Source organism: Thermobia domestica, chromosome 16 (assembly GCF_964235325.1).
Source record: "Thermobia domestica chromosome 16, izTheDome1.hap1.1, whole genome shotgun sequence".
NCBI lineage: Eukaryota > Metazoa > Arthropoda > Insecta > Zygentoma > Lepismatidae > Thermobia > Thermobia domestica.
The window spans coordinates 120,539,860-120,567,509 of NC_137469.1; the positions used below are offsets into that span (position 1 = coordinate 120,539,860).

A 27,650-nucleotide genomic window follows, 5' to 3' on the forward strand; every position below is an offset into this window, starting at 1 on the left:
TCAATCAATCAATCAATCAATCAATCAATCAATCAATCAATCAATCAATCTATCTATCTATCTATCTATCTATCTATCTATCTATCTATCTATCTACCTTCTGCATCTGAATGGGCCCCTCAATTTTACAGAGAAATCGGCGCCCTTGGACCTATTACATATTTTCCTGAATATTTATTAATCACACATTTATAGAACATTATGTGTCTTTTGTCGGAAATTAGAGAGTTACTCCTATAGTTTGAGATTTAAATTAGTGAGAGTAAATTCACTTCAACTAACGTCACTAGTTATGTAAAAAGATAGCTAACTCGCATGTTCAAGATATTTTGCTATCACAATTTCATGCTCCTCCAGGGACATTTAAATTTTAAAATACAAACCGGCTTCATGATGACGCTATCGGAATTTTCTTTATTCAATTATCCTGATATAAAAAAATAAGGTAGAACTATCTTGGCTTATATTTTAGTACTGTTCTTTTAAGGAGAAAATGTATCATGTACTCGTAACCAAGAAAACAATTTAATGTGACAGGCTATCATGATTTTCTGAAGGAAAAACGTGAAGATTTTAATTCTTAATTTCGTCACCAGAGAGCAACGGAGTGGAACCAGCGCGAGGAGAAGGCAAGCAGCTGAGAAAATGTCACGGGAAGATGGGAAAAACGGTTGCAAGCATTATAAAAGAAATTGCAAGTTAGTGGTAAGTAATTTTCGACTGTAAATTTGTTATTTTTGTGTTAAAGCTGTATAATGTATATTAGAATGGTGTGATTTATGCACAAAATGAAAAGTGAGGATGTGGCTCTTAGCAATTAGGCTTCTGTACTGGTAGTAGCGTCTGCTACCTACGCAAGAGATAAGATCTGTTTTGTCATGTTAGAAGCTAAGAGAAGGAAATTCATGAATTAATATTCAATTTGATGTTCTAATCAGAATTAAAATACTATTTGTAATGTGTTGCTTTGACAAGTACGTATTTACTACTTAGCCAAGGAATAGTTTGCAGATTTTTGTGTGGGCACTGATGATGAAATACGCTAAGAATATGCGAGTAGTCAATTCTGCGTATAGTAAGGTCATTGATCCAAGTTTTTACTATTAAACACGTGTATAGTGAACAATATATTTCACTTAAGCTTCAAAGTATTAGGTAAATAGAATTCTATATTGTAGATTTACAATCAAATTGTTTATATTTATACCTAATACATTTTCGCCTAATTCTGATTCTTCAATATATCCATGGTTTTTAAGTATGTTATTTCGAGAAAAGAGCCTCAAGGACATGAAGAATTAAAATTATGAGGACATTATTATATTCGTTTGGGAAAGGCTGAGTAAATCTTAACTCCATGTATTCAATGTAAGTGCAAGGCCATTTTTCTCAGTTCTATACGTGTTTGTGATTATTAAAGCAGTTATCAATGCATAAGTGAAGTTATTTCTTTACTTCTGCTCTCAATCTAAGTTCAAGGATGTAAAGCTCTCATTTTTGGTTTCAAACAATGCGTCTGCTAGGTACAGAAAGCATAGGCCAGTGTATGTTCCACTTTATTTTCATATAATCATTCTCTTACTTATCTTTCATCTATTTGCTTTTTTAAATTTTCTTTTACGGGAACTTAAACCAAGATTTCAATTCTCTTTTTCATGATAATGTTTGCAAATCAGTGCCAAACATAGCCATTTTAAGCTCCATATACAGCTCACGATTTACGAACCCTTGGAAACAAACAACATACGTCATACTTATGGTTCCTTCGATGGGAATTCCCCCAGATTTGTTTTCTGGTATGTGCATGTTCAGTTCGAAAGATGGTTGTGCATGTTGCGGAAGGTTGCAGTTCTTCCAAAGTTACCTTCCCTTACTCTGAAGGAAATCAAGATTGATTTGGGTTAGGTTCGCTATAACTTTTTTTTTTCTTCTTTCTTGTAGCGAGATACTTTACATGAACTTTTGAAAATATTTTTAAAGGAGAATTCTCACGTGACTTCATTAATTATTTTAATACGAACACTCGTGGAATAGAGAAAAGTTTTATTGGCATTACTCGAGAAGACGGTTATACCAAATGTTGACTCAATTCTTGTATTTTCAAGTTAGGTTAGAGCTTTGTATTTCTTTTAGCAGAGCGTGCACTAAATGAGGAACTCCATTACTACTTGCAGATTTACTTTAGTAGGGCTCAGTATAAATACAGTGTGAACGTATGGCATAAAAACTGCAATTAATGAAACACGAACCAACTTGTGCTAGGTAGCCACTGAAAAGCACGAATACTATCTAATCAAGTCAGGGCAGGAGCGGTAGCATGGGGGTGTTCCGTAGGAAACAGGCGCGTCAGCCACGGCGAGTATACGCAAAAACGAGGATAGTGTAAGAGCACACTTACAATCAGTGTTAAAATTTTTCGATTCATAAGAACATACTCCACTTATTCCTACATCGTTGTTTAGCCGTCATGTGGGGTGGAAGATTTTCTTCTATATTTTTCCGGAAAATTTTCCGTTAACAAATATCAGTGATCAAGTAACAATTCCTCAGTATTCATGAAATTTAATGGAATTCGTATATAGAAATGTTAAAAATTGAAAAATCGTTTAAAGAACATGAAAATTTTCATGGCTGAAACAATTTTCAGTACTATGTAGGAACAAGTGAAACAATTTTTCATGAATCGAAGAATTGTCTGTCCCGTGCAGTGATAAATTTTCCGATTCATAATAACATACTCCACTTATTCCCACGTCGTTGTTTAGTCGTGATGTGAGGTGAAAAATTTTCTTCTGTATTTTTCCGGAAAATTTTCCGTTCTTAACAAATATCAGTGGTCAAGTACCAGTTCCTCAGTATTCATAAAATTGATTGAAATCATGTATAAAAATGTTAAAAAGTGAAAGATCGTTTAAAGAACCTCAAAATTTTACATGGCTGAGACAATTTTCAGTACGATATAGGAACAAGTTAAACAGTTTTTCATGAATCGAAATATTTTGTGTCTTGTATGGAAAAATTGAAGACCTTTTTATGAGTCGGACAATTTTCCACTATATTTAACAGTACATTCAGCTATAAAATTCAATTTCTGTAGAGGAAAGTTATACAGCAACAAATTATCATTTTCCAATTAGCTTTCGGAAACCAGGAAATTTTCTAATATTTCAAATTGGGAAGTAAAAATATACAGTGTTTCTCTCTCTTTCCCTGTGTGTGTGTGAAGAGAACATACATCGAGTTCGTAGAGAACAAATATCCCATTCCAATATTTAAAATGTAACAAGAAATTGAAAAGAAACCTTTGTGAATTTATCAATTTCAGAAACAGAAAATTCCACTACTTTTTCACATGTCGGCCTGCCTATGTAATGAAATAACTACATAAAAGTTCCTTATGAAGATTATTTTTGTAACAGAAATTAATCTTCAGAAAATGATTTTATTGTGTTACACTCGTAAATCATAATTTCAATATTGGAATTTTGTATAATCAACTACTTAGAGCAGATATTTGTATTGTAAAACTACCATTATGATGTATAAAAATGTATTAGAAATAATGACGATTCGATAGAATAAGTGTATAAATAAATAAATAAATATATATATATATATATATATATATATATATATATATATATATATATGAAATATGTTTTTTTTTTATTTTGTAAATTAAAATGAAATTACTTACTTTTAGAACGCAGGCACGATAGTACTAGTAGTGCTTTTTATGTTTCTTTTATTATTTTATTGGAAGAACAACTACACAAATCAGCTTCCTTGTTCCTTATATTTCACTTTCTCTTCTGAATAAATAAATGTTTATTTCCAGAAAATGGTCAGTATTTGCTTTCATGAGTTACTTAAACTCGAATTTTGGGTAGTCAAAAATTTACAGTAGTCACTTTATATTATATCTACTTATTTATAAATGTTGCAGTATGTAAATCTGTAAAAGTAGTAAAGCTATGAGAAAACCGTCTTATGCGTATTAAACTGACGAAATCTAATATTGTAAGATCAAATGTGGATTCTGAGGGAAGAACGCATTGAGTTTTTGAACATTCTTGAAATGAAGAATCTCGTTAGATTTTCACTTCATGAAACTTTTTAAGACAGTATTTATTACCAATAAATTTTATGGCTAAACAACGATGTAGGAATAAGTGAAGTATGTTTTTATGGTTTAAAAAATATTTTAAATAATAGAATGGGATATTTGTACTCTACGAACTCAATGTATATTCTCTGCACTTTGCATACACACAGAGAGATAGAAAGAGAGGAGTTGAATTGAGTTGATTTTGAGTATAACGTCCCTTTCAGCAGCGAGACTATATAACACGGGACCAACTGATTAACGTGAAATCTGAACTACATGAGCTCCCGCTGGGAATCGTAGCCAAGTCTTCCATGCCAAAGGCGCGTATGCTAACCGCTTAGCAACGAAGGAGCTCGCAGATGAAGAGAGAGAGAGAGAGAAACACTGTGTAAAATTTTACTTCCCAACTTGAAATATTAGAAAATTTTCCAGTTCCCGAGAGCTAATTGGAAAATTATAATTTGTTGCTGACTTACTTTCCTTCACAGAAATTCAGTTTTGTAGCTGATGAATGTGCAGTTAAATATAGTGGAAAATTTTCCACCTAACACCACTATACATAATGTACAAAATTGTCCGGCTTATGAAAAGTTTTTTCCACTTGTTTCTACATCGTGATGAAAATTTTCCCATCTATGAAAATTTCTTTCACTTGTTTCTACAGAGCAATCAAAAATTTCCGATTCACAAAAAGTTTTTACATTTTGATTCAAAATGATGAAAATTTTCCGACTCATAAAAAGTTCTTCAATTTTTCCATATAAGACAGAAAATATTTCGATTCACGAAAAATTGTTTAACTTGTTCCTACATAGTACTGAAAATTGTCTGAGCCACGAAAATTTTCAGATTCTATAAACGATCTTTCACTTTTTAACATTTCTGTACATGAATTCAACCAATTTTATGATTGCTGAGGAATTGTTACTTGATTACTGATATCTTTTTAGAACGGAAAAATATAGCGGAAAATTTTCCACCTCACATCACTACTTACAATACTTTCACTATTACTCAAAATTCATTGCAATATACTGTTAACTGACAGTAATTATATTGACACTCGCATTCCTTTACGAAAAAGGTTTCACACAGTATTTTACCTATTCGGTAGAACTATTTGCTCGAGTGAGCCCGTTTTCTTTTATCGTATTTAAATTGAGTATACTACGATAAGATTCAGAGCCTCCATAGTTAAAATGTTTTTCTTGAAATGTCATTAATCGATTCCACGTTGTTGTTTACGTACTTTTTTCTTAAAAAAATAAATTAAAAAAGCCGGTGCAATTGGCTTCGATAGGCCTATATGCTATATGAATACAATGCAAGATGTGTATTGAGATAACTCGTGTGAATATTTGATTTTGGTACATATAGTACTGAAATACGTATGATTCTCCTGCCTGATTAAATAGTAACAACAGTGAATATTGTTAGGCAAGTTCAATTCCCCTTCTTGAGGGTGTTTTTTTAGTACAGTTTGAGACAGAAGAAAGTAGCATATGTTTAATATACTCTTTATAAAATGTTAATTTTTCCTTTGTTATTACTGTACCAGAAATAATCGAGCACAAAAGGTTTATGTTGATTGGCGCATGTCAGTGACTAAAAGAACTGTTTATGCTTATTTGTGCACAAGAAAGTTTTACAATTCTGAATTAAATTATCTTATTCTCAAGGTAAGTACAGGGCCATTTTTCTTCATTTCATATATGTTTGTGGGCAGCAAGATAGTTATCAAAGTCGCGTACGAGTTCGCCTCACAATTATTCATCTAACAAACCTTACGCTAGCACGAGGATTACCGACTCGTACCTAAATAAACGCTCGATGTCCTTCAATGTAAGTGCATAATTTATTATTTAGATACACAAAAATTATACTGAATTTTTCGAAGGGATCTTTGGATGAAATGTAACCTTCCGCCGCATGGCTGGTGATGTTACGAATGCAACCCTACATTCTTACCAGAAAATGCGTTTGGGGGAACTCCCACTTGACCAGCCGTGTTGGCAACTTATTTGATTAGTCATAAATTAGTATGAAGTTCAAACAATGCATTAAAAAAAATATATTATTGTTTAGATAGTTTAGAATTCGACGTTTGTTTCAGCCGACGTCTGGTTTGTGAGACGTGGAATCCGAACCATATGAGTTCTTACAGGTATCAAAACCTGGATATTATGCACGAAATTTATTTATTTATTAATCGATACAACAGGGATTACTGCCCAATTACAGTTTCTACATATAATACATAATTTTAAATTACAATGATATTAAGACTTCAATTAAAATAATACAGTATTTTCTTTCTTTAACAAGATTTGCAGTATTCTTCTTTTGTCTTTTGAAGACCTTTTCAGAACTATTAAATATATTTACATCTTTATAATCTTTACTGATTTTACTGTATGTATCACAAATTCTCCATGTAGATGAGATATGCAGTGTATTTGTACGTGCCTTCCTGCAATAGAACAGGCCACTATTTCCCTTGCGTGTTTTGAGGGTTGAAATCATTATCTTTGAAATTATGTCTGTACATTTTGTTGTGCAAAAGTCTGTGTAAGAAAATGAGGTCGTTCAACGTCCGTTCTTTGTTCAGGTGTCTGAAGTGTAAAGTTTCCAAGTAAATTATCATATGGTTCGTATTTTAGGTAAAATTCTGTTCTTTTGTATGTGAGAAAACGTATGAATTTCTTGTGTATCTGCTCAATCTTTTAACTTCGTGTTTTCACGGAAGTGTTCCAAATATGTGAGTCATCTTCAAGTTTGGATCTTACGTAAGAAAAGTAAAGCGTTTTCAAAGAGTTAACATTCGTAAATTCTTTGGTTGTTCTGATAGGAAACCCAAGGTTTTTATATGCATCCTTGGTAATATTTTCCACATGATGCGAAAAGGTTTTTTTGTTAAATATCACACCTAAATCTTTAATCGTATCTAATGTTTCTAAACTTATTCCATTGATCGTGTAAGTAAAGTCATGCGTTTTCTCACGTCTACTGTATGTCATGGTCTTACACTTAGCTATTAATATTTACTGTACGTCTATTGGTAGTGCACTATTTAAGTATATTAGTCAGATCTTGTTGCAAGATTAAACAGTCATCTATACATTTCACATCTACGAAATTGTTAACCATATATTCACGAAGGAACTGATAAGTATTATCCTGTTAAATATTGTAATTGTACAGTGTTTTTTTTTTTTTTTTTAATACTTAAGCCATTTATGTAAGGATGATTCTTTTTATTTTTTTCATATAGGCACCATGTTGTAACAAAGTGTATACTTGTCGTTTTTGTCACAATGACGCTGAGGAACACCAACTCAACAGAAGAGATGTAGAAGAAGTCGTATGCATTTTATGTGAAACAAGGCAGGCAGTTCAGGAGAAATGCTCGTCTTGCACCGTCAGTTTCGGACAGGTGAGTTTTATGTAATTAAAAAATAATAATAATAATAATAAGCGGAGAAATAGTAGGTTTCCTATCTTTTTCCTACTTTTCAAGTCGAGAAACATTTAAAGACGGTATTGTGGGGGGAAAAGTTAAATATTTTTCTAGAGTCAAAGATAACATTCTGGTCTTCAGTTCTAATATGATTTGCTTGTAGTTTATTGTAGTTTGTAGAACTACTAAAATAATGAGCATAACAACTGCATCCAGTAGAATAATAAGTGATATTAGTGGTGACTATGATGAAAGTGTAACGGTTATATTTTGGCCAACGAAATTATCACTTGTGGATTCTATAATTAAACTAGTCAGTCACAAGTGTCGAAAGAATTGAAGTAGCATTAGTATGGATGAATAAGCTGAAAAAGTATTTATAACACATGGGCTGAAAAGTCCCGGGCCTAACACATAGATGGCGCTAGTTGTATTGCAGTCACCTTGTTTTCAGTGAATACTAACCTTCACAAGACAGCTGTGAGAATTTCATGATATTCTATTCATTCGTCTGTGAGTTATTGTGCTAATAGTGACCCTACTTGTGTTAGTTTCAAAACAATGGATCAAAAACAATTTCGTGTTTTAATTTTACACTGCTTCTTGATGGGAAAAAATACCGTTCAAGCGAAGCAATGGCTTGAAAAGTGTTATGGGGACTCCGCTCCATCAGAAACAACAATAAAACGTTGGTTTGCTGACTTCAAACGTGGTCGTAGAGACACCGACGATGCAGAACGCAGTGGACGTCCAAATGAGGCAGTAACATCAGAAAACATAAAAAAAAATCCACAAACTTGTTTTGAATGATCGAAAAGTGAAGGTGCGTGAGTTAGCTGACATCGTAAAGATATCAAAAGAACGTGTTGGCTTTATATTGCATGAGCATTTGACTATGAGAAAGCTCTGTTCAAAGTGGGTGCCGCGTTTGCTCACTGTTGACCAAAAACAAGAACGTGTTGATGCTTCTGAGCAGTGTTTGGCCATGTTTAAACGTAACAAACCGGACTTTTTGCGTCGATATGTGACCATGGATGAAACATGGATCCATCACTTCACTCCGGAATCAAAACGATCGGCATCTGAGTGGACAGCAACTGGTGAACCTCGTCCAAAGCGCCCGAAAGCACAACAATCGGCTGGCAAGGTTATGGCCTCGGTATTTTGGGATGTGCGTGGTGTAATATTCATCGACTATCTTCAGAAAGGACATACCATTAACAGTGACTATTATATAGCGTTATTGGAGCGTTTGAAGGCCGAAATTGCAAAGAAACGACCGCATATGGCAAAGAAAAAACTTTTGTATCATCAAGACAACGCACCGTGTCACAAGTCAATCAAAACAATGGCAAAACTACATGAATTGAACTTCGAATTGCTCCCACATCCACCGTATTCGCCAGATTTGGCTCCCAGCGACTACTGGCTGTTCGCAGACCTGAAAAAAATGCTCGCCGGTAAGAAATTTCGCACGAATGAAGAGGTTATCGCTGCAACTGAGGCCTATTTTGAGGCAAAAGATAAATCGTTCTACAAAAGTGGTATTGAAATGTTAGAGCGGCGCTGGACTGATTGCGTTTCTCTTCATGGAGATTACGTTGATGAATAAAGCTAATTTTGAACCAAAAAAACGGTGTTTTCTTTGTTAGGCCCGGGACTTTTCAGCCCATGTGTTATTTATAGGATTTCAGATTTTGAGGATGAAAACTTTATTTTTACGCTATTATTAGTAGATTTGCTGTTTCAAATATATTTAAAAAGTATCAGAGGAAAAGTTTTGTGAATGTAGCTAGAACTTTTATTGCATACCAAGCTTACAACATGATCAAAGTGCTCTGTCCTTTTCTCAACTCGCAGTCACGCACTTCAATACCGAAAGAGAGAAAGACTGTGACCTTCGAACTTTTAGATCTATTTTGTTGTCAAAAGTGCTGTGTTCTTTACTCACAAATTACTTGGTTTAATCGAGAAAGAAATAATGAAAATAAAATTTATTAGCTAACTAATTAATTCTATGGCCTATGGAACCCGGAGATTCAATACCGCGTTCCCAAAAGTTCTCCATTGGCTCCTACCCTTAGCCAACTAAATGCAGTTTCTACTTTGTATTCCTATTTCTGTGAGATCTATCATAATATTGTCCTCTCATCTGCGCCCAGATCTTCCTAATAGTTGTTTTCCGACTGAATTTCCAGTTAATACTTTGAAAGCGTTCCTAGTAGGGATGGCCAGATCCGGATATTTTTGGATCCGGATATCCGATTCCACTTGGGTCCGGATATCCGGTATCCGGACACTGGATCCGGATCCGAAATTTCGGATCTTGGATCCGGAACCGAAAAACGGATCTTGGATCCGGATCCGAAAAAACGGATCTTGGATCCGGATTCGAAACTCCGTGTCAGAAAATTCGGGTGTTCCGAATCAGCAAAATTTTCGAAATTATTGACAAAGTGATTTTCATTCCTATGCGTAAAATAAGATTTTAAGACACTTTTGGTATCTGATCGTGTGACAGCCTTGCGTTCTCTTCATTCTGTTGATATTTGGTTTTCGTGCCTTAATATGTCACAATTACTCCAAATTTGATTGAGTAAAACTGTCGACTTAGGTGAGAGCAATCTCATTGTCAGATTCGATTCTAGTGGAAATACTTGACCGAAAAGGTAGTAAATCTTTTTTAAAGCGGTCGTCCTGATGGAAATTTGTCCTTTGTTTTTTGTAACACTAGTCAAATGCTGGGATGAAACCTTAGTCTCAAGCCCAAGCTTCTTCATTAGACTCAGGCTGCTTACTTTTCTAATTCTTTCTGAGTTTTTGTGGTCACTGAATGAGGCCATTTCCTAGTCGTGATGGGCTAGGCCATTGCTAATAGGACAGCCCATAAAATATAGATCAAATCAAATTAAGGAGCAACTTCCTTTTCTTGCTCTTGATGAGATTTTTTTCTTTCTTTAAAAGTACGTTTCTCTGTGACCGTACCACTCCAGTTAGAATTAAGAATTGTAGTAGAGATGAAGTTCTAAATGGCAATTAATGTATCAAAATCAATGTATTAATGTACTGTATGTGTATACAAAATACCATATGGAGCCTCGAGCAGTAACACGTATCTTTGTAATTAATAATCCACTACTATTAACTCTGCATAGGTTGTATAAGGAGCTATATCATTTATGTAAACACATAGGCGGATGCAGGGGGAGGGCGAAAAGTCGTTCGCCTCTACCCAGCGCCACCATTAACAGTGTACTTTAGTAGTAATTTGTGGCAATTTCAGATCATCTAAGTAATTTTTCACTGCTAGCATCCCCGACCGCCCCTAAGAATCCATCCTCCCCATCCAGGAGTTCGTTCTGGATTCGCCCCTGCGCAAACATAATATACAACTCATTCAAGAGTACATTTTGGTAGCTTTTTAAAATTTTTATCTTAAAGGATTGTCATTTCTCGTGGCTACTTATGCAATTTTGTCCACAGGCATACATGCAATTTCCAGTCATTACGCAAATACATTTATATACTTAATAGACCTCGGCTAGTTGGGGGCTTCGCCACTAGACCCCCGTTACTAGGGCCTCGCACCACAAAAGCCTCTAATCATAATCAATTTAAAAAGAAATGTCTGGGGATTTGCCCTTAGACTCTCTGATATCTCATTTGATCGGCCTATGACCTCGTACCTCGTAAACATACAACCATACCGAATCTCAGTTCAAATATCAAATTGTATGTAATAACATTCCGGTATCCCGAGACATACCGAATTTCAGTGCGAGTACATGGGGGCTTTCCCCCCAGCCCACACATTTGCTCGGTCTACGGCCTCGCACGTCATACGCCTGCAAACACAACAAATTTTTAAGGGGGCGCGGTGGCTCAATGGCAGAGCGTTCACCTCCGGTGCTTGGGGTCCCTGGTTCGATCCCAGCTCGCGCCGTGTGGACTTTGTGGTGGACAAACACCGTGCTCGTGGGTTTTCTCGGGGTTTTCCCGTTTCCTTCCACTTTCTTCATTTAATTTATTTCTCCTAATCACCGTCTCCTTTAGCCTAACCGACATAAGCGTGGGACGTAAAACTCAAGGATTTCGTTTCATAACGAATTTTTGTTCAAATAACAAGTTTTTTAATAATTAATAATAATATTAATTTTTAATAATAATCTTTGTTCATTTCTCTAACATTCCAGGATTCCGAGATATAAAAGTCTTTTCTCCCCGCCCCTTTTCTTCCCCTCTAAGACATACATCAAAAACCGCTTAAGTACATACCTAATTATTTCAAATGTAAAGTCCAAATACCAAATTCTATGCTCCTAACCTTCAGAGGTTCCCAGATATCGACATGTTATTATAATTACAATCCCCACCCTCTTTCCTTTCCATCTCTTTTCTTTTCCTTTTTACTAAAACGTCAAAAAACACTGAAACACATGTCAAATTATTTTCAATGAGAAATGCAAATACCAAATTTCAAGTCTCTAACCTTAAAGGATTGAACATATTAATACAATAATTGTAATCTCCACTTAATTTTCTTCTCGCCCTTTTTCTTCCCTTCTGGGCCACATATCAAAAAAACGTTGAAATACGTATCTAATTATTTTAAGTGAGAAGTCCAAATACCAAATTCCATGTTTCTAACCCTTTAAGTTTCCGAGATATAGGCATATTATTATACTAATTGCAATAATTGCAATTACCACCCGTTCTTTTACTTTCTACATCTTCCCTGCCCCTTCTAATTTAAATATCAAAAAGCACTTTAACAAGTATCAAATTATTTTCAATGAGAAACCCAAATGCCAAATTTGAAGTATCTAACGTCAAGAATCATCATTATTTTCCACCCCATTTCCCCCCTTCCTCGTCTAATTTCCCAAAGTCCTTCCTTAGTGGTATCCTACGTCACAAAGCCTATAAACTGTCCAAATTTCAAGTTTGTAGCTTAAGCGATTTGTCCTGTACGGTGATCTGTCACTCAGTCACTCAGGACTTTGCCCTTTTTATATAGAGAGATTTAAGATTTTATGGGAAAGCCACGGATTTTGTCCTAAGGCCGCCAGTGTCTTAGAAATGTAATAGCTTTGCTATAAACTTTAAGCAATCAACTGACTGAACTGCGTCTATATGTATTATGTAAAATGCCGCTTATGATATTTATTTTGCTCGTAATAAAAAATAGAAATAATGACGAAAATTCAAAGACATCCATGATTTTAGCGTAATGCTGCAGGAGTTCAGGTCATTGAATTAATCATAAGAGCCGACTGTATAAGATAGACTGCATTAAATTCCAATGTGGCACAAAGAAAATATGCAGCATTATTGTGCAGTTTTTCAACGTTATAACTCATTGTGAAAATATTATCATAGGACTCACAAACAATCGAGTTTTAATCCTAACTCGATTAATATATAACAAAAGACAGATCTATACAACTACTGACTTGAGATGAAAGTGGCATACTTGTAGTACGTTTAAAGATATACTAAAGACTAAATGATGGGATGTGCGCAACAGTGGTCTAATCCCGAAAAATGTGAAAATGAGATTTTCATGTAATCTTTTGTCATTTAAATTGAATTGTCTTCCCACTGAGTTAGATAAAATTCACCTAGTAAATTTTATACATATGGATATTTTAGTTCTGGGTCTCAATCTAAGGCCTAAAATATTCAAATCAGGAGTCCGAATCTGAACTTCGAAATTTCGGGTGTGGGTCCAGGAACCGAATATCCGGATCCGGATCCAAGATCCGAAATTCCGTATCCGGATTCAAGATCCAAAACTTCGGATCCGGATCCAAGATCCGAAATTCCGGATCTTATAGGATCCGGATCCGTCTGGCCATCCCTAGTTCCTAGTTTCTTCCATTCTGACTGCATGACCTGCCCACCTGAGCCTCCTAGACTTGGTGACTAGTGATGTTTAGTAGACGGCATAAACTGTGCAGTTCCTCGTTATAAAATTTCCGCCATTCCCGTTCCTCTTGGACCCGAATATTCGTCTCAGGATTTTATTTTCCAGTACTTTGTCTGCGTTCTTCCCTCAGAATAAGTGACCATGTTTCTCAGCCATACAGAATAATAGGCATGATTGTCGTTTTATATATTTTAAACTTCAAATTTCTCGACAAGAGTTTGGACTGAATAATACGACAAGCTTCCTGTTTTCAGTCGACATTTAATTTCTTCCTGGATATAGTTTTTGTCTGTTAATATTGATTCTAAATATTTGAAAAGATCTATATTACTTGATATTTTGATGATTAGGGGGCGCGGTGGCTCAGTGGTAGAGCGTTCACCTCCAGTGCTTGGGGTCCCTGGTTCGATCCCAGCTCGCGCCGTGTGGACTTTGTAGTGAACAAACACTGTGCTCGTGGGTTTTCTCGGGGTTCTCCCGTTTCTTCCCACTTTCTTCATTTCACTCATTTCTTATTATCACCGTCTCCTGTAGCCTAACCGGCATGATCGTGGGACGTTAATCTTAAAGATTTAATTTATTTGATATTTCGATTGTCGAAAGTATTGTTTTGATATTTTAACGCATTCGTAATTTGCCGTATTACAATGCTCCCTAACTTCCATGTATTTAGTATTCTTTGCATTTACTTCTAAACCCTTGTCCCTGCAAGTTTTTAATAAGATCTTTTGCATTTCTTTATTCTTCTTCTATCATCCCCTATTATATTTTCATTTTCAGCATACGCCATAACGTGGTGATTACCATCCAGCTCTAGGCCGTGATTGCTATTTTTGTCTTTCCTTATAGCGTAGTCCAGAACTAAGTTGAATAATAATGGCGGCAACGCATCTCCTTGTTTCAGGCCATTCTCAACATGAATGCTCGTGAACAAGAATTTTGCTGCTAGGATTCTACTTTGAGATTCATTTAATTACATCTTAACTAATGAACTAGCGTTTTCGGTATTTCAATTTCTGTAAGAACGTTCTCTCCTAACCGTGTCGTAAGCCTTTCTAAAATAAATAAATAATTGATGTACCGGAGCATTGTATTCCCATTTCTTTTCGAATATTTGTCGAATGGAAAAAATCTGGTCGATGGTTGATCGATTTCCAATAATTTTATTTGCATATGGGGTCAATTTGCTAGTAGGATGTTTGAGAGGGTTTCTAGGAGTTGATAGAAGAGGTCTCGATAATTATTACAGTCAAATTTGTTGCTGCTCTTATGAATTGGAACTGATTAATTCGTTCCATACATGTGGCATTTCCTCGTTATTCTAAATGAGGAGACTGAGTTTGTATATCTTGTTCCACAATTTTTCCCCTGACCTAAAATTAACTCAGCCGGAATTTCATCTACACCCGGAGATTTTTGTGTGTTTAACTTTTTATAGGGACTTCTACTCTGTTCGGTTAGGCTCTGGAATGTACGGTTCTGTTGTGTGTATTTCACTTTCTTAGTTTTTGTCTGTGTGTTTAAATCGTCAAGGAAATATTTCCACCTATTCAAAATTCTGTCTGTATCAGTGAGAATTGTTTCGTCGGCAGTCTAATATGTAAGCTCGAGGTTAATAGCCATTCTGAAATTCGTTGATACCCTTATACATGTCCCGAATGTTTTTATGTTTACTCTTGTCTTCAAGTTCCTTAATTTTAGCTTTCAAAAAATCGCGTTTCTTTGTAATAAAATATAATATATCACTTTCAGTAAATATCAAGTTGAAGCCAGACAATAGAAATAGCAGGGTGTGTTGTATAACTTTATAAGGAAAGAAGCAAATATCATTTTGAAAATGCCGGAACGCGTAGCGCGGTCCTATAATCGTGGAAAATGGCCTATAGTATAGGTTTGATCTTGTGGAGTGCTTTCTGCACCTGCCAGCTGTGCTGGATTCAAGCCCCGACCTCGTTAATAGTAAGGCTCGCCCTTCATTGTATAGAAGATGCAAGATACAAAAGCTCAAACCACTTTGAAAATCAATTAAGACAGTTAGTCATGGATTGATCATAGGGTTTGCGAGTCTGTATATTAATTTTTTTTTCTAATTGTAGAATTTCTTGCAAGAATCAAGATTAGCGTTTATAAAGAAGTCACATAATGCTAACATTTCCCTTATTTGAAAATACAAATTCGTTTCTTTGTGGAGAAAATTCGTGCATAGATTTTTAAAATTTATTTATTTTAATAGAGAGAGAAAAGTTCAGTGTAATTTTTGTGTTTCTCGAGGTGGCTTCCTTTTTACAGAAGAGAGGCATGCTGTTCAAGATCAAAGTGACAAAGTTAGACCTGCTTATCCTCCGAACGAATACACCATCCTTCAAACATTTCTACTTAAAATTCCCTTAGGATGTAAAGTTTAAGAACTGTTTATTTCGACTAACCAAACTTCCGTATTCCTCAGCGACGTTTTGTTAAAGCGTCTATAACAAACTCATCTCATCACATGTGGGGTCCCGGGTTCGATCCCAGCCCCCGCCAAGTGAACTTTGTGGTGGACAAACACCGTGTGCGTGGGTTTTCTCGGGGTTCTCCCGTTTCCTCCCACTTTCTTCATTCCACCATTTCATTCATTTCTCATAATCACCGTCTCCTTTAGCCTAACCGGCATAACCGTGGGACGTAAAACTCAAAGATTTCATTTTTCATCTCATCACATGGTATCCATCGTAGAAGTATCGGAACAAAAACTTTTCTAATATTCTCTCTGTATAAAAGAGGTCCTGACTGATTGACTAACAGATCAGAACCTGGTCGGACCACTTATGCTGAAAACTTGAAATTTTTGAGTGTGCATAGGATTTGTGACGTAAGGAAGATTTTTGGAAATTCGATGAGAAAGGAGGGGAATGGGGATGACATTTATTATAGTGAAATGCCCATATCCGAATCTGAAGAGTAGAAACACGAAATTTAGTATATGGACTTCCTATTTAAAATAATTAGACACGTATTTTACGTTTTATTATTATTATTTCCTCTAGAAGGACTGGGTTATAATTTTTATATTAGGATTACCAAACCTCGGAAAACCTTTCAGTTTAGAGACCTGAAATTTGGTATTTAGACTTTTCATTTAAAATAATTAGTGATGTTTTAGCATTTTTCATCTCCCCTATAAAGAAAGAAAGAAAGAAAAAAAAAACGCGGGTAGAAGAAAAGAATAGGGGTTGCAACTGTTAAAATAAGATGGCTCTATCTCGAGATTCCTTAAGGTTGAAAACGCGAAAACCATTTATGCTTTTCGTTTAAAATAATTAAAGGCATGTTTCAGCATTTTTTAAAATGTTTCCTTAGAATGGAGGAAATCGGAGTGGGAGGGGGGGTTACAATTGTTATAATAGATGGCCATATTTCAAAATCCCTAAAAATTAGACATGTTAGGGCTGCAAGAGGGTGCCAGGCCATAGGCTTAGCAAATGCGAGGCTCTGTAGGCGAAGTCTTCAGCTGACCGAAGTCTATTATAAATATATACAAATACCTCGATATTCAGTAACAGAGGTTACACTGTAAAAAATTTGAATTTTCACAAAACTAATCTGAAACTTTTCTTGCTGAGGAAGTGATCTAGGCATGTGTAATACGTCAAGTGAATCATTTAAAACTTTCGAGAGCGCAGAATCATGGTTATGTTGGATTCAGCAGTTTACGAGATCATGTTTGTAGAAAGTCTGTGGAGATAGATTTTGATTCACCTTGATGATTGTCGGTGAGTCGGGTTTGTAAGAATTTACATTGGTATTCAGCCTTTGCTTGATATCTCGATCCTTAGAGAAGGTAGTGCCTGATGCAGTAGAATTATAGACAGCAGTACGAGAAATTATTGTATAGGAACTCCAATTGTTGTTTTGTGTACAATAAGTAGTGAATGATATCTTGTGTAAAATGGAAGAATGAAGTATTAGTTACTGTATACTTAGGACAAGTGAAAAGCATTAGAAAATGTGTTGAATGCATCAATTACTTACAAGCAGAAGAATAACTTCGTTTATTGTCTTAAGGTGACAATCATATAGTACATCTGCACCAATCAGAAAAGTCTTGAGTAATATGAAGAAAAGTTTCAGAGTAGTTCTTTGAAAGTTGAGATTTTTAAGAGTCTAATTTTCGTTATTGATGATATTGAGGTATTTGTGTATTTTTATTGCTAGAAGTTTTTTTCTTTTCTTAAAGTATCAGTACCACAGTGATGGATGCCGTGCGACGCGATGCGTTGAATTTACTGTAGATGCTTGAAGAAAACGCCACTTAAGAAGATGAGAATTCTCATTATAAATTTCGGCAATTACTAATGACATACACAATGGTAGTTAATGAGAATTTCAAAAGTAGAAATTTCATTTGAATGTCATTCCGTTAAGTACTACACTATCCCCCCCTCTACGTCCAGAAAGTCAGGCGTTTTCAGTCTTTAGAGTTCGGCGCTTAACAATTCAATGGATATGGTGTAAAAAATTGATTACTTACCAATAAATCTTGCCGTGGTGAAACTAAATATTCTCCAAACATATCCGAACAACAAGCTAGTTCCGTCTTCAGTGATAAGATAACAAGGGTAAAAATGGATGAGAGGAATATGGTATGAAAGAAGGAATATATACCACCAGTTAAATATAACGTGCAGAGCACAGTGAGCGAAATACGGAGCTGAGGGAAGCACGGTGTCTATGTTACATCATTATTGCTAGATCTAGAATATACATCAAAAGTAATTAACCAGATTTTATCAATGTTGCCAAAATCCAGATTTAAAGCCGGTTTATATTTATGAACAATAAATGATTCTGTAATCTTCCGTTGTTTGTTTTGGTTTTCGCTGAACCTATTACATTAACCTGCTTTATATTATGTTGTTTTTAGGTGAAGTGGTAATCTCTAATATTCATGTTTACGCAATTGTGTTATGAATAAATGAATTTAACTTTAAATTTCATTGTCCTTTTATTACTATCTTCATATTTCTTTCACTTACTAAGAATCTAATGATAACGTAAACATTGCTTTCGTTCATCGAAGCTTACCTCTTGTCGTGACTTTTTTGATTGTCTAATGTGTTCTTTAGTTCGGGTTTTAATATTGCGTTTGGTTTGACCTAGTGAGAAGCGTCACATTCTCACTTAGCACAATAAATACCAGACCTATTTAGTGGATCAACAAAATAACTTGTAATGGCGATGATGTATTGGTAAGGAACCAATTTTTTGTTAATTAGAATCATCATGACATGCGCCTACATAATTTTAATTTTAAAGTTCCTGCTGGTCTATTTGTGCTATTATATAACAGAAAGCTTACATCCAGAGAATTTCGTTGAGTTCTTGTATTTTGTGCTTTTTACGCAACATCGAGACAATAAAGAACGTGGATTTCGAACTACGTCTGGTGCAGTTAGCGGGTGCATAGATCATCATATCAAGGCCGTTCTCCTCCACTATATCTCGCCACAAACAGCTGGATTACAGGACCAAGCCACCCGATTTAGAACTTTCGTGTTATTATAATACGTTACGGATTTCATGTTTACGCAATTGTGTTATGAATAAATGAATTTAACTTTAAATTTCATTGTCCTTTTATTACTATCTTCATATTTCTTTCACTTACTAAGAATCTAATGATAACGTAAACATTGCTTTCGTTCATCGAAGCTTACCTCTTTCGAAGAGGAACCTTGTTTTCCATATTCGACTGTTGTCGTAAATGGATATTCATAGAAAAGAAGAGCAAAACGGAGAAGCTTTCACATAAGATGATTACTTTTAAAACACTTTTAACTTAAAATTGTATCTTTATCAGGAATGGCAGTGGCACGTTGTTAAAGCGTTGGCATTTGGTGCAAGAATTGTCCTAAGCATACGAGTTTGTGGTAGACCTCGTTGTGCCCGTAGAGTGTCTATAAGCTCTTCCATCAATTTTTTTCCAGTTTATCGTTCAGTTCCATCTGTCATCCGTCGTGGACGTGATAGTAAGGCATTGAATTGAATGTTTCATTTCATTTCGTATTGTTTTAAATTCAGACCTAAAATACTATCCTTAACCCATTTGTGCCCATTGTCGACAACCTCTGACGTCGACATTTGTGAGGTTTCGGAACCTCTGGGGCTGAAATAAAAATCGGGGTAAACGGTACAACTTTTTCTAGTGTCGGTTGGTATCACTGTCTACGATTAGGTCAGCGACATCCCACTCCGTGTCACGTGGTGTGTATTTTGAAAGAGATATGAAAAATAGAAACAAATATTTCGAAAAAATAATTTGGGCAGAAATAGGTTAAGTTCTCCAGCGACGTTTTACAAGATGTGAGGTTGATGTTATGAAATGTCTTTCATGTACAAATGTTCATGATACTCCGCTCTGCTTTTCTTCATAGTGCGATTGACACTAACTTCATTGTTGTCTTGAGGTAGGGTAGGGTAGGAAAATAAATAAATAAAAACAAATAGTCCAGTCCAATGAGTCCTGATGGCGAATACAAACATTTTCGCTTACCTTTGTCCATCGGCGAACGCCTGAACGAAATTTCCCCAAATTGCTGAATCGTACATGGGTCAAAACGGCTTCCGGCTCCATTGCCGTAATCACCAATTATCACCATATCTGACAATGCACTCTGGGGTATTGTGAAAGAGGAGGTGCGACATATCCAATAGAGAGCAACTGAAAGACGGAAGTTTGTGCAGCATTTCAAAAAGTCACCCATGATATGCTGTCGCAGATGAAAAGTTGAACATGAAGGCATATAAGAATATGCTACGAACATGGAACCCAGACGGATGTTTTGAATCCATAGGAGATAAGCAATACATAATCACATAGTCACAAAGTGAGTGTAAAGTGGCTTTCTGACCACAATATATAAAATATTAGATAAATAAAATCTTGTGATGGTAATAGGCAATAACAGAGAGAATAGAAGATAATGTGAATGCTGATATAATGTGTAAATGAAAGAATATGTATGTATATTTACCAATATACGCTGTGATATTTACAGGAACATGATTTCTCCCACTTGACTGTTGTCTTCATCAGGTCCTTCCTATATGTAGGTTTTATCCAGGGAGTTTAGTGGTGAATTTATGAGCAAAATCCATATCTAGGAAGGACATCTGAAATGCTAGTCCTTGTAAATATCACAGTGCATGTTCATGAGTATACGTTTTCTTTAATTTGTAAGTAATGCACAAAGTGCAAATCTTAACTTGTTATAATAAGTAACTTATTTTTATTTATTTATTTATTTATTTATTTATTTTTACAGTATGTATGTATGATCTGCAAATTGTTTGATGATGAGGATAAGAAACAATATCACTGTGATGGCTGTGGAATTTGCCGTATTGGTGGGCGGGATAAATTCTTTCATTGTGAAAAATGTAATATGTGCCTTCCTATCAAATTACATAACAGACACAAGGTAAGCAGCCGTTCTAAGCATGTACATGTTATCATATCAATATAAAACTTAAGATAGGATGGAACTATTTAACGAAACAATAGAATACATATTGATGAAAGTCTAACGCAGTAGCCTTCAAACCGCGAGAGAGTGGAGACCACATTAACAATTTGAAATGTTGCTTTCAGTCCACTAAGCTGTAATACAATATTTAGAACTGTAAGATCGTGCAACCTACCGTGTTTTATTTAATCGGATTTCCATGTAAAGTACTTAATTTTTGAAAAGGAAACTGGCCAGGCAAAGAGCTCTTCGGGCCGTAGCTTGAAGACCCTTGGTGTAACACTCACCTGAATCATCGAAGTAAAAACTGATAATGGCGAAATTAATTACTGAGAAACTGCCCGCGAATTCATTTTAACTCGGGTGCTCAGGTGTGTGTTCAGACGGTTACTGTTAAAATAGAAAATGAAATGAAATCTTTGAGTTTTACATCCCACGGTTATGCCGGTTAGGCTAAAGGAGACGGTGATTATGAGAAATCAGGGTGTCTACTGGTCATGAAAGTCATGAAAGTCATGAAAAAGTCATATATTTTGCTTAGTAGTCATGAAAGCCATGAAAAAGTCCTTTATTTACCCAACTGGTCATGAAAATCTGAAATCTCAGAGTATATTTTTATACTTCATACTTTTATACCTCATACTGCATGTACTGAAACAGTTGTATCAGGTCAGTAATTGTGAGAATTTCCCCCACCATTTAGTGCTGGCTAACTGGTACTTTACTGTCTTCCTAGCTGCTCCCCATTTCATCTTCTAGTCTCTGTAATATAGTAACAACTTTTTACTCTCCAACTTTCTGATCTGCTATTTCTTTACTTCTAAGAAATGTAAATTGTGTATTTTTGGGCCTTTAAACTTATGCAAATAATATTATTCGTTTGAGTTTGCAGATTTTAAATTTGATTATCTATTTTTTAAAAAACGAATTTGTTTTATAAATTGTTTTGTCTTTGGGCAGTTCTCTGAGTGCTTAATTTCAGACAAATTTCTGCTAGATGGATAATTATACTCAGAATTAAAACTTCAAATACAGTATAGAGTGATTCACTGGTAAGAGCAGGCCCGTATTTAGGTAAGTGCTATTCTGTGCTCGAGCACAAGGCGGCAGAATTTTAGATTCTTTCTTTAAGATTCACAATAAGTGATATTTAAGACTAGCAACCCGCATAGTTCCGATGCACCACTGATGGTAGGGGTTTATTATTACTAATGGTAAATTTTTATCGCCATGGTCAAGAAAATTTGAACAAAAAGGTCATGAAAAGTCATGAATTTACTTTCTGGTATTCCAGTAGACACCCTGGAAATGAATGAAATGGTGGAATGAAGAAAGTGGGAGGAAACGGGAGAACCCCGAGAAAACCCACGCACACGGTGTTTGTCCACCACAAAGTTCACTTGGTGGGGGCTGGGATCGAACCCGGGACCCCAAGCACCAGAGGTGAACGCTCTACCACTGAGCCACCGCGGCCCCACTGTTAAAATAGAGTGTCTGACGAAATATACGCGTTGTTAACCCTCGAAATGACAATGGGGGGCATTTGATATTCATTATAGCTTAGCTCACAAATCTCAGCCGCGATTGACGCCAACGAAGGATTAGAATCGCGGCAGAGAATCGTGAGCTAAGCTCTATTACGATTATTTGTGTTTCTGAAGCTACATGTTTATCCTCTAGGGGTCATACTAATCTAGTTTAAATTCAGTATATATATATTCTTTAAAAGTGTTATTGATTCCATTTACTAGTAAATATATATATCTCCTACTGTTTTTTATGATTTCAGTTGAAAGACGTATTGTGTATTTGCGTCAATATGGGGTGGGGATGAAATGGCGTTTTCTAATGACATGTTCAGAAATTCTAAATCATTCTACTTAAACCTGTAAGGAACTGCATAAACCTGCAAGTAGAATGAGTATTAAAATTCCTGAGCGTGTCATTACAATGTCTGAAGTTGACATACCATTAATAGAAGTGGAAGCACCTGAATATAACGATAAGAGGATGAAAATAGAAACATCATTCCTTGATATTATTTTTCTCAAATCGAACGTAATTCCCAGATTTGCCACGTGGAAGGTTAGTACTTTGTCACACGTAACTTCCAAATTTGTACAGAAAGCACAAAAGAAATTTTTTAAAAGCAGTGATCGGTCTTTAGTTAACCGGTTGAATCATGAATGCGTGTATCTGTGGGTGAACATTAATAATATCGAACCAAGATTTATAGCCGTACATAACAAAGTTGAAAACGTGAATGTATAAAAAGGGTATCTGCTAAAAAGAAAGAAAAAAATAGAAACTGGGAGATAAATGGGACGCAAAACATAATAACAAAATCAATAATATTGACACATATGTCCAAAATTTAAATACGGTACCAGTACCACAGCAATTTAAACCGTTATTCGGATTGGCCACAGATCAGTCCCTACTCCAATGAACTTGCCCCTCCCAACCCCCTAGGAGAATTTATTTCATCCATAGAGACGGCAGTTAAAAACGTTAGATCAGAATATGAGGAAAAGGTTTAGGTACGACTGTATTGCTTCAGTACACGCTTGAACTTGTTAAGTACTCATAAAGAAGAGAAAAAAAAAAAGTACTGGGGGCTTATGACAAAGTTTTGGGAATAGTTGATACAGCATTGGTGTAAAGGCCGGCAAGTGTAATAAATAAGTAATTATCACCATGGAAAATGTAGAAGCATATTTTAGGAAAAAGTACAAGTGAGTTCACATATCAGAGTAGAATTTAACACTTCACAAAAAGTGGTGCCCAATACTAATAGAATCATTGCCAAGACATATAATTAAGACAATTCGACTATTAAGGCTCTTAAAATTCCTGTTACTGGATTACCCATAATTTGTAGCTTGCCAAAAATTCACAAAGCTGATGTTCCTGTCAGGGCTATATCTTAGGACACTGTCATCCCACGTAAAAATTAGCTAAATAGTTATTTTTTTTTTCGTCAAGAATTTGAATATTCTCTTTACACATTGTGTAAAGAATAGTTATGAGGTGAAACAACAAATTTTGGAATTTTATTAATGCCAGTCATATTAAAATAGGGTCAATAAATATAGTCGATATGTACGTATTCATTCCTTTGTAGTTGGTGTTTGAATCTGTAACCACCACTTTGTACAGCAAGAATCTTAGTTCCTTGGAGGTGAACGAAATACTCAAGCTCTTTGAATATTACTTAGTGGCCAATTTAGTACTCTGTACGTTTGAAAGTAAGATACTGAAAGAACATGCATTATGTACGCTACGTTATTACAGATATATTGACGAGTACTGTTATTGTAGAAAGGTGATACACAGCTTGATTTCTTATTGAAGGAATGTAATAGAATTCATAGTAATTTGAGATTTACGGTAGAAAACGAGAAAGACGGTGAACCTATTTATTTATATCTTTATATAAGGAGAGGCAACTATAAGTTCGTTACTAGTTCCACCATAAGCCCACCGCGGACACAAAATATATTTATTATTAATCCACTCATTCAGCAAAGACGAAAGCAAATACTTCGAAGAATTCCTTTTCACCTGCCGTTCGACTAGTCTCTTTGGAACCAGAATTACAAGTAGAGTTTCACCATTTATTGAAATTTTGCAGTATGAACGGGTATCCAGTTTCATTAGTAATTGATCGGTGTAACTAGGTTAGAAGGAATTCACGTCTCGATTGAGCTGAAAGCAGGACACCCTATGAATATTTACAGTATATTATGGTCAGTCACTTGTCCTTGCTAAAGTATGAGAATTAATATAAATTAATATTTTAATTTATAAATTATTATTATTAGAATAAATTTATTTAATATTTTGTATTTATTTAATATCTTAAGGGTATGAGTATTTACTTGTAAGCTTTATACACCAGAAACTAACTTTAGCAACAAATTAAACTTCCATTATTTTCGAAATGTATTTATAGTTGTAGATTGATGCGGATTATCATTATACAACACGAATTAATAACTATAGAATAACTTAATACGGCAGATATAAAATGCATCTACAAGATTAAAAGAAAACTTTTTTTTCTTCTGGTAGCACTTTTTATGTGTTTGTTAGTAAATGGGACATACGCTTGGTGTTGGCTCATACAGTTTCTTCTCAATTACTTTTTTGTAGTGTGTAGAAAACGTTTCTCATGCCAACTGTGCTGTGTGCTTGGAAGATATACATACATCACGGATTCCTTCTCACATACCTACGTGTGGTCATTTAATACATCGAACATGTTTCGAAGACTTAATCCACGCAGGCCACTACGCATGCCCGACATGCCAGACATCGATGCTGGATATGACAACTGTAAGTCTGTTTTTTGATTTTATTTTTTAGAATATATTGGTATTTGTTCAGGTAAGCGTTTATGCTTGGAAATTGAATTGCTTTTCATAGTAGTACATTTGCTTTATTTTGTATTTTCTTATTTTTAACTTTTAAATGATATCCCTTCCCCAAAATTTTTTGCAATATAATGTAAAATTCAGTTTATCATTTTCCAGTTTCTCTGTGTAATTTTCTAGTACTGAAATAATAGTATTGATGGAATATGTGATAAATTGAAGAAATGATCAGTAAAGAACCAGCTCTGTTATTAGTGCGAATTCAGTGCTAATAAACTTCAAAGAGTGAGAGAAATGCGTGACTGATTTGGTAGTAGAACTACATCGGCACAGAAACCGGAGATTCAGGTTCGAGTCCCGATTCGCACTCCCTGCTGACGTAATGGGTAGCGCATGTGGCTTTGGTGCACGAGATTTTTGGGCTCGATGCCCTGTAGGACATCAAATGCAGTACAGTAATTCAGACTTCACTTTGAACTGTTGGTTTCTCCCCATATAGCCTCTTTGATAGCAATGGTTATAAATACAAATTGATCAGTTCTCGATCCAGTTGGGAATTTTTCACTCTAAGTTCCAGTGAATTCGTAGCAACGGACGAAAGGGCGTGAAGAAGAATCAGTTATTTCATCTGTTTATCATATAACTAGCAGAATGTCCGTTTTTCGCATGGAGAGAATAAGTTTCATTTCGGACATAAATGGGTGAATTTAGATTTAAACGGCATCGGAAGTGTCACTGTTCGTCTCAGTGACCCCGAAGACTGGATTCGACACTAATATCGGTCATTTTCGATCATTTATATATATATTTATCCCCTCCTCCAAGTTGCGGGGCTGAATTTGGATTTAAACGGCATCAGAAGTGTCTTTATTCATGTCAGCGATCCCGAAGACTATGGATTCGACACTAATATGGAATTTTCATTGTCGATTATTTTTAAATATCTCCTCCTCCCCTAAGTTGCACCGTCTAAGATGATAAAAACTATCTCAGGCCTGAACCTCATCTATGTTGATCGAGATCAGTCGGATGGTTCAAGAGGCATGAAATCACAAACATAGTCACAACATTTTTATATATAAAGATAGATGTATAATTCAACCGTCAGAGGTATTCTATAATGTATACACTGGATTGTTCAAGCGCAATATATGTTGTGCTACAGTCGATGTGGTTTGAGCAGTTGAGCATCGACCTCAAGAGTGGAAGAGAGTATTGCTGGTCGTGGAGCGTAGAGGTTAATATATCCCTGTACGATATCCGAAGTCGTGGGTTCAATTCCCAGTTCAATCATGCATTTTTTAAACCTATGAATTGAATATTAATAAAATAATTGACTATTGCCAAGATGTTTTCTGCCAAAATTATATGCTGTGGCGACGAATTTGTCAACAATGAAAAGCACTTCGTATAGATTGTTCTACGGAGTGCTGTTCTGTTTGTTTATGTATTAGCAAACTTTGTTCTAAAACATCAACAGGAAAGTTTGGAAAGAGTCTAGAGAATTATTTATTATAAAACGATTACTGACAACGGTTTGTCATCATAGCAGCAAGGTTCCCACTTGTCCTGGAAATCCTGGAAATGGCCAAGAGTTGATTTTGTCCTGAAAACATCCTGTAAATGTCCTTAAAAATGCATTTCTGTCCTTGAAATTTACAGAAATACTGAATGTCAGATTTTTCATAATTATAATGATTTTAATTGATTGCTACTTTTGTTTGCTATTCCTGTTTTTGTGCTGAATAATAATTGGTAATGATCCTGCATATGTGGGTGGTTGGTGGGCTTCCTTTCTTCTAACAGAGTAGTTGGCTGGGAGAACTTCTCTCATCTTCTTTCATCCACTAGTCTATCAACCCATTCTTGGATGCTGTCTTCACTAGCACTATCCTCCAGATAATGCTTTGTGCCAGTATCAATCCTCCATAGATTGGTGTATGATAACATTTCCCATAAAGACCTTACTTCAATCAACATCACGAAAGAAATGTCGCACCATGCCTTCCAAGGTAGCGCCATATGGCAGAGCTGAAGAAAATAAGGATTGTTGAAAGAGAAAGTCAAATGCAGAGCAAGAGGAAAGAGATAAAGTGAAAATATACAACAGCTGCAGAGAAAGAAAAGAAAATTGATGGAAACAAGTGAAGCTTTGGAGACTGAAGCAAACCAGCTTGCACTTGAATGGTGGAACTTGAAATGGTAAGAGAAACAACACGTGTCTCGCGTGTTTTGTTATAAATACAGTATGTTCTTACATTAAAAAGAAAATAAG

The 27,650-nt window shown here is 35.4% G+C and overlaps 1 protein-coding gene across 1 annotated transcript in view; it reads left to right on the top strand.

The window, feature by feature from the left end:
• Positions 1 to 491: 491 nt before the first annotated feature.
• Positions 492 to 27,650, top strand: part of Rchy1 (Ring finger and CHY zinc finger domain containing 1) — a 64,205-nt gene continuing 37,046 nt past the window's right edge. The window contains exons 1-4 of the mRNA XM_081743029.1: positions 492 to 705; positions 7,380 to 7,541; positions 20,799 to 20,954; positions 25,155 to 25,337. Coding sequence (XP_081599155.1) covers positions 646 to 705; positions 7,380 to 7,541; positions 20,799 to 20,954; positions 25,155 to 25,337 — 561 coding nt within the window. The 5' untranslated portion in view covers positions 492 to 645. The remainder of the gene's footprint in view (positions 706 to 7,379; positions 7,542 to 20,798; positions 20,955 to 25,154; positions 25,338 to 27,650) is intronic.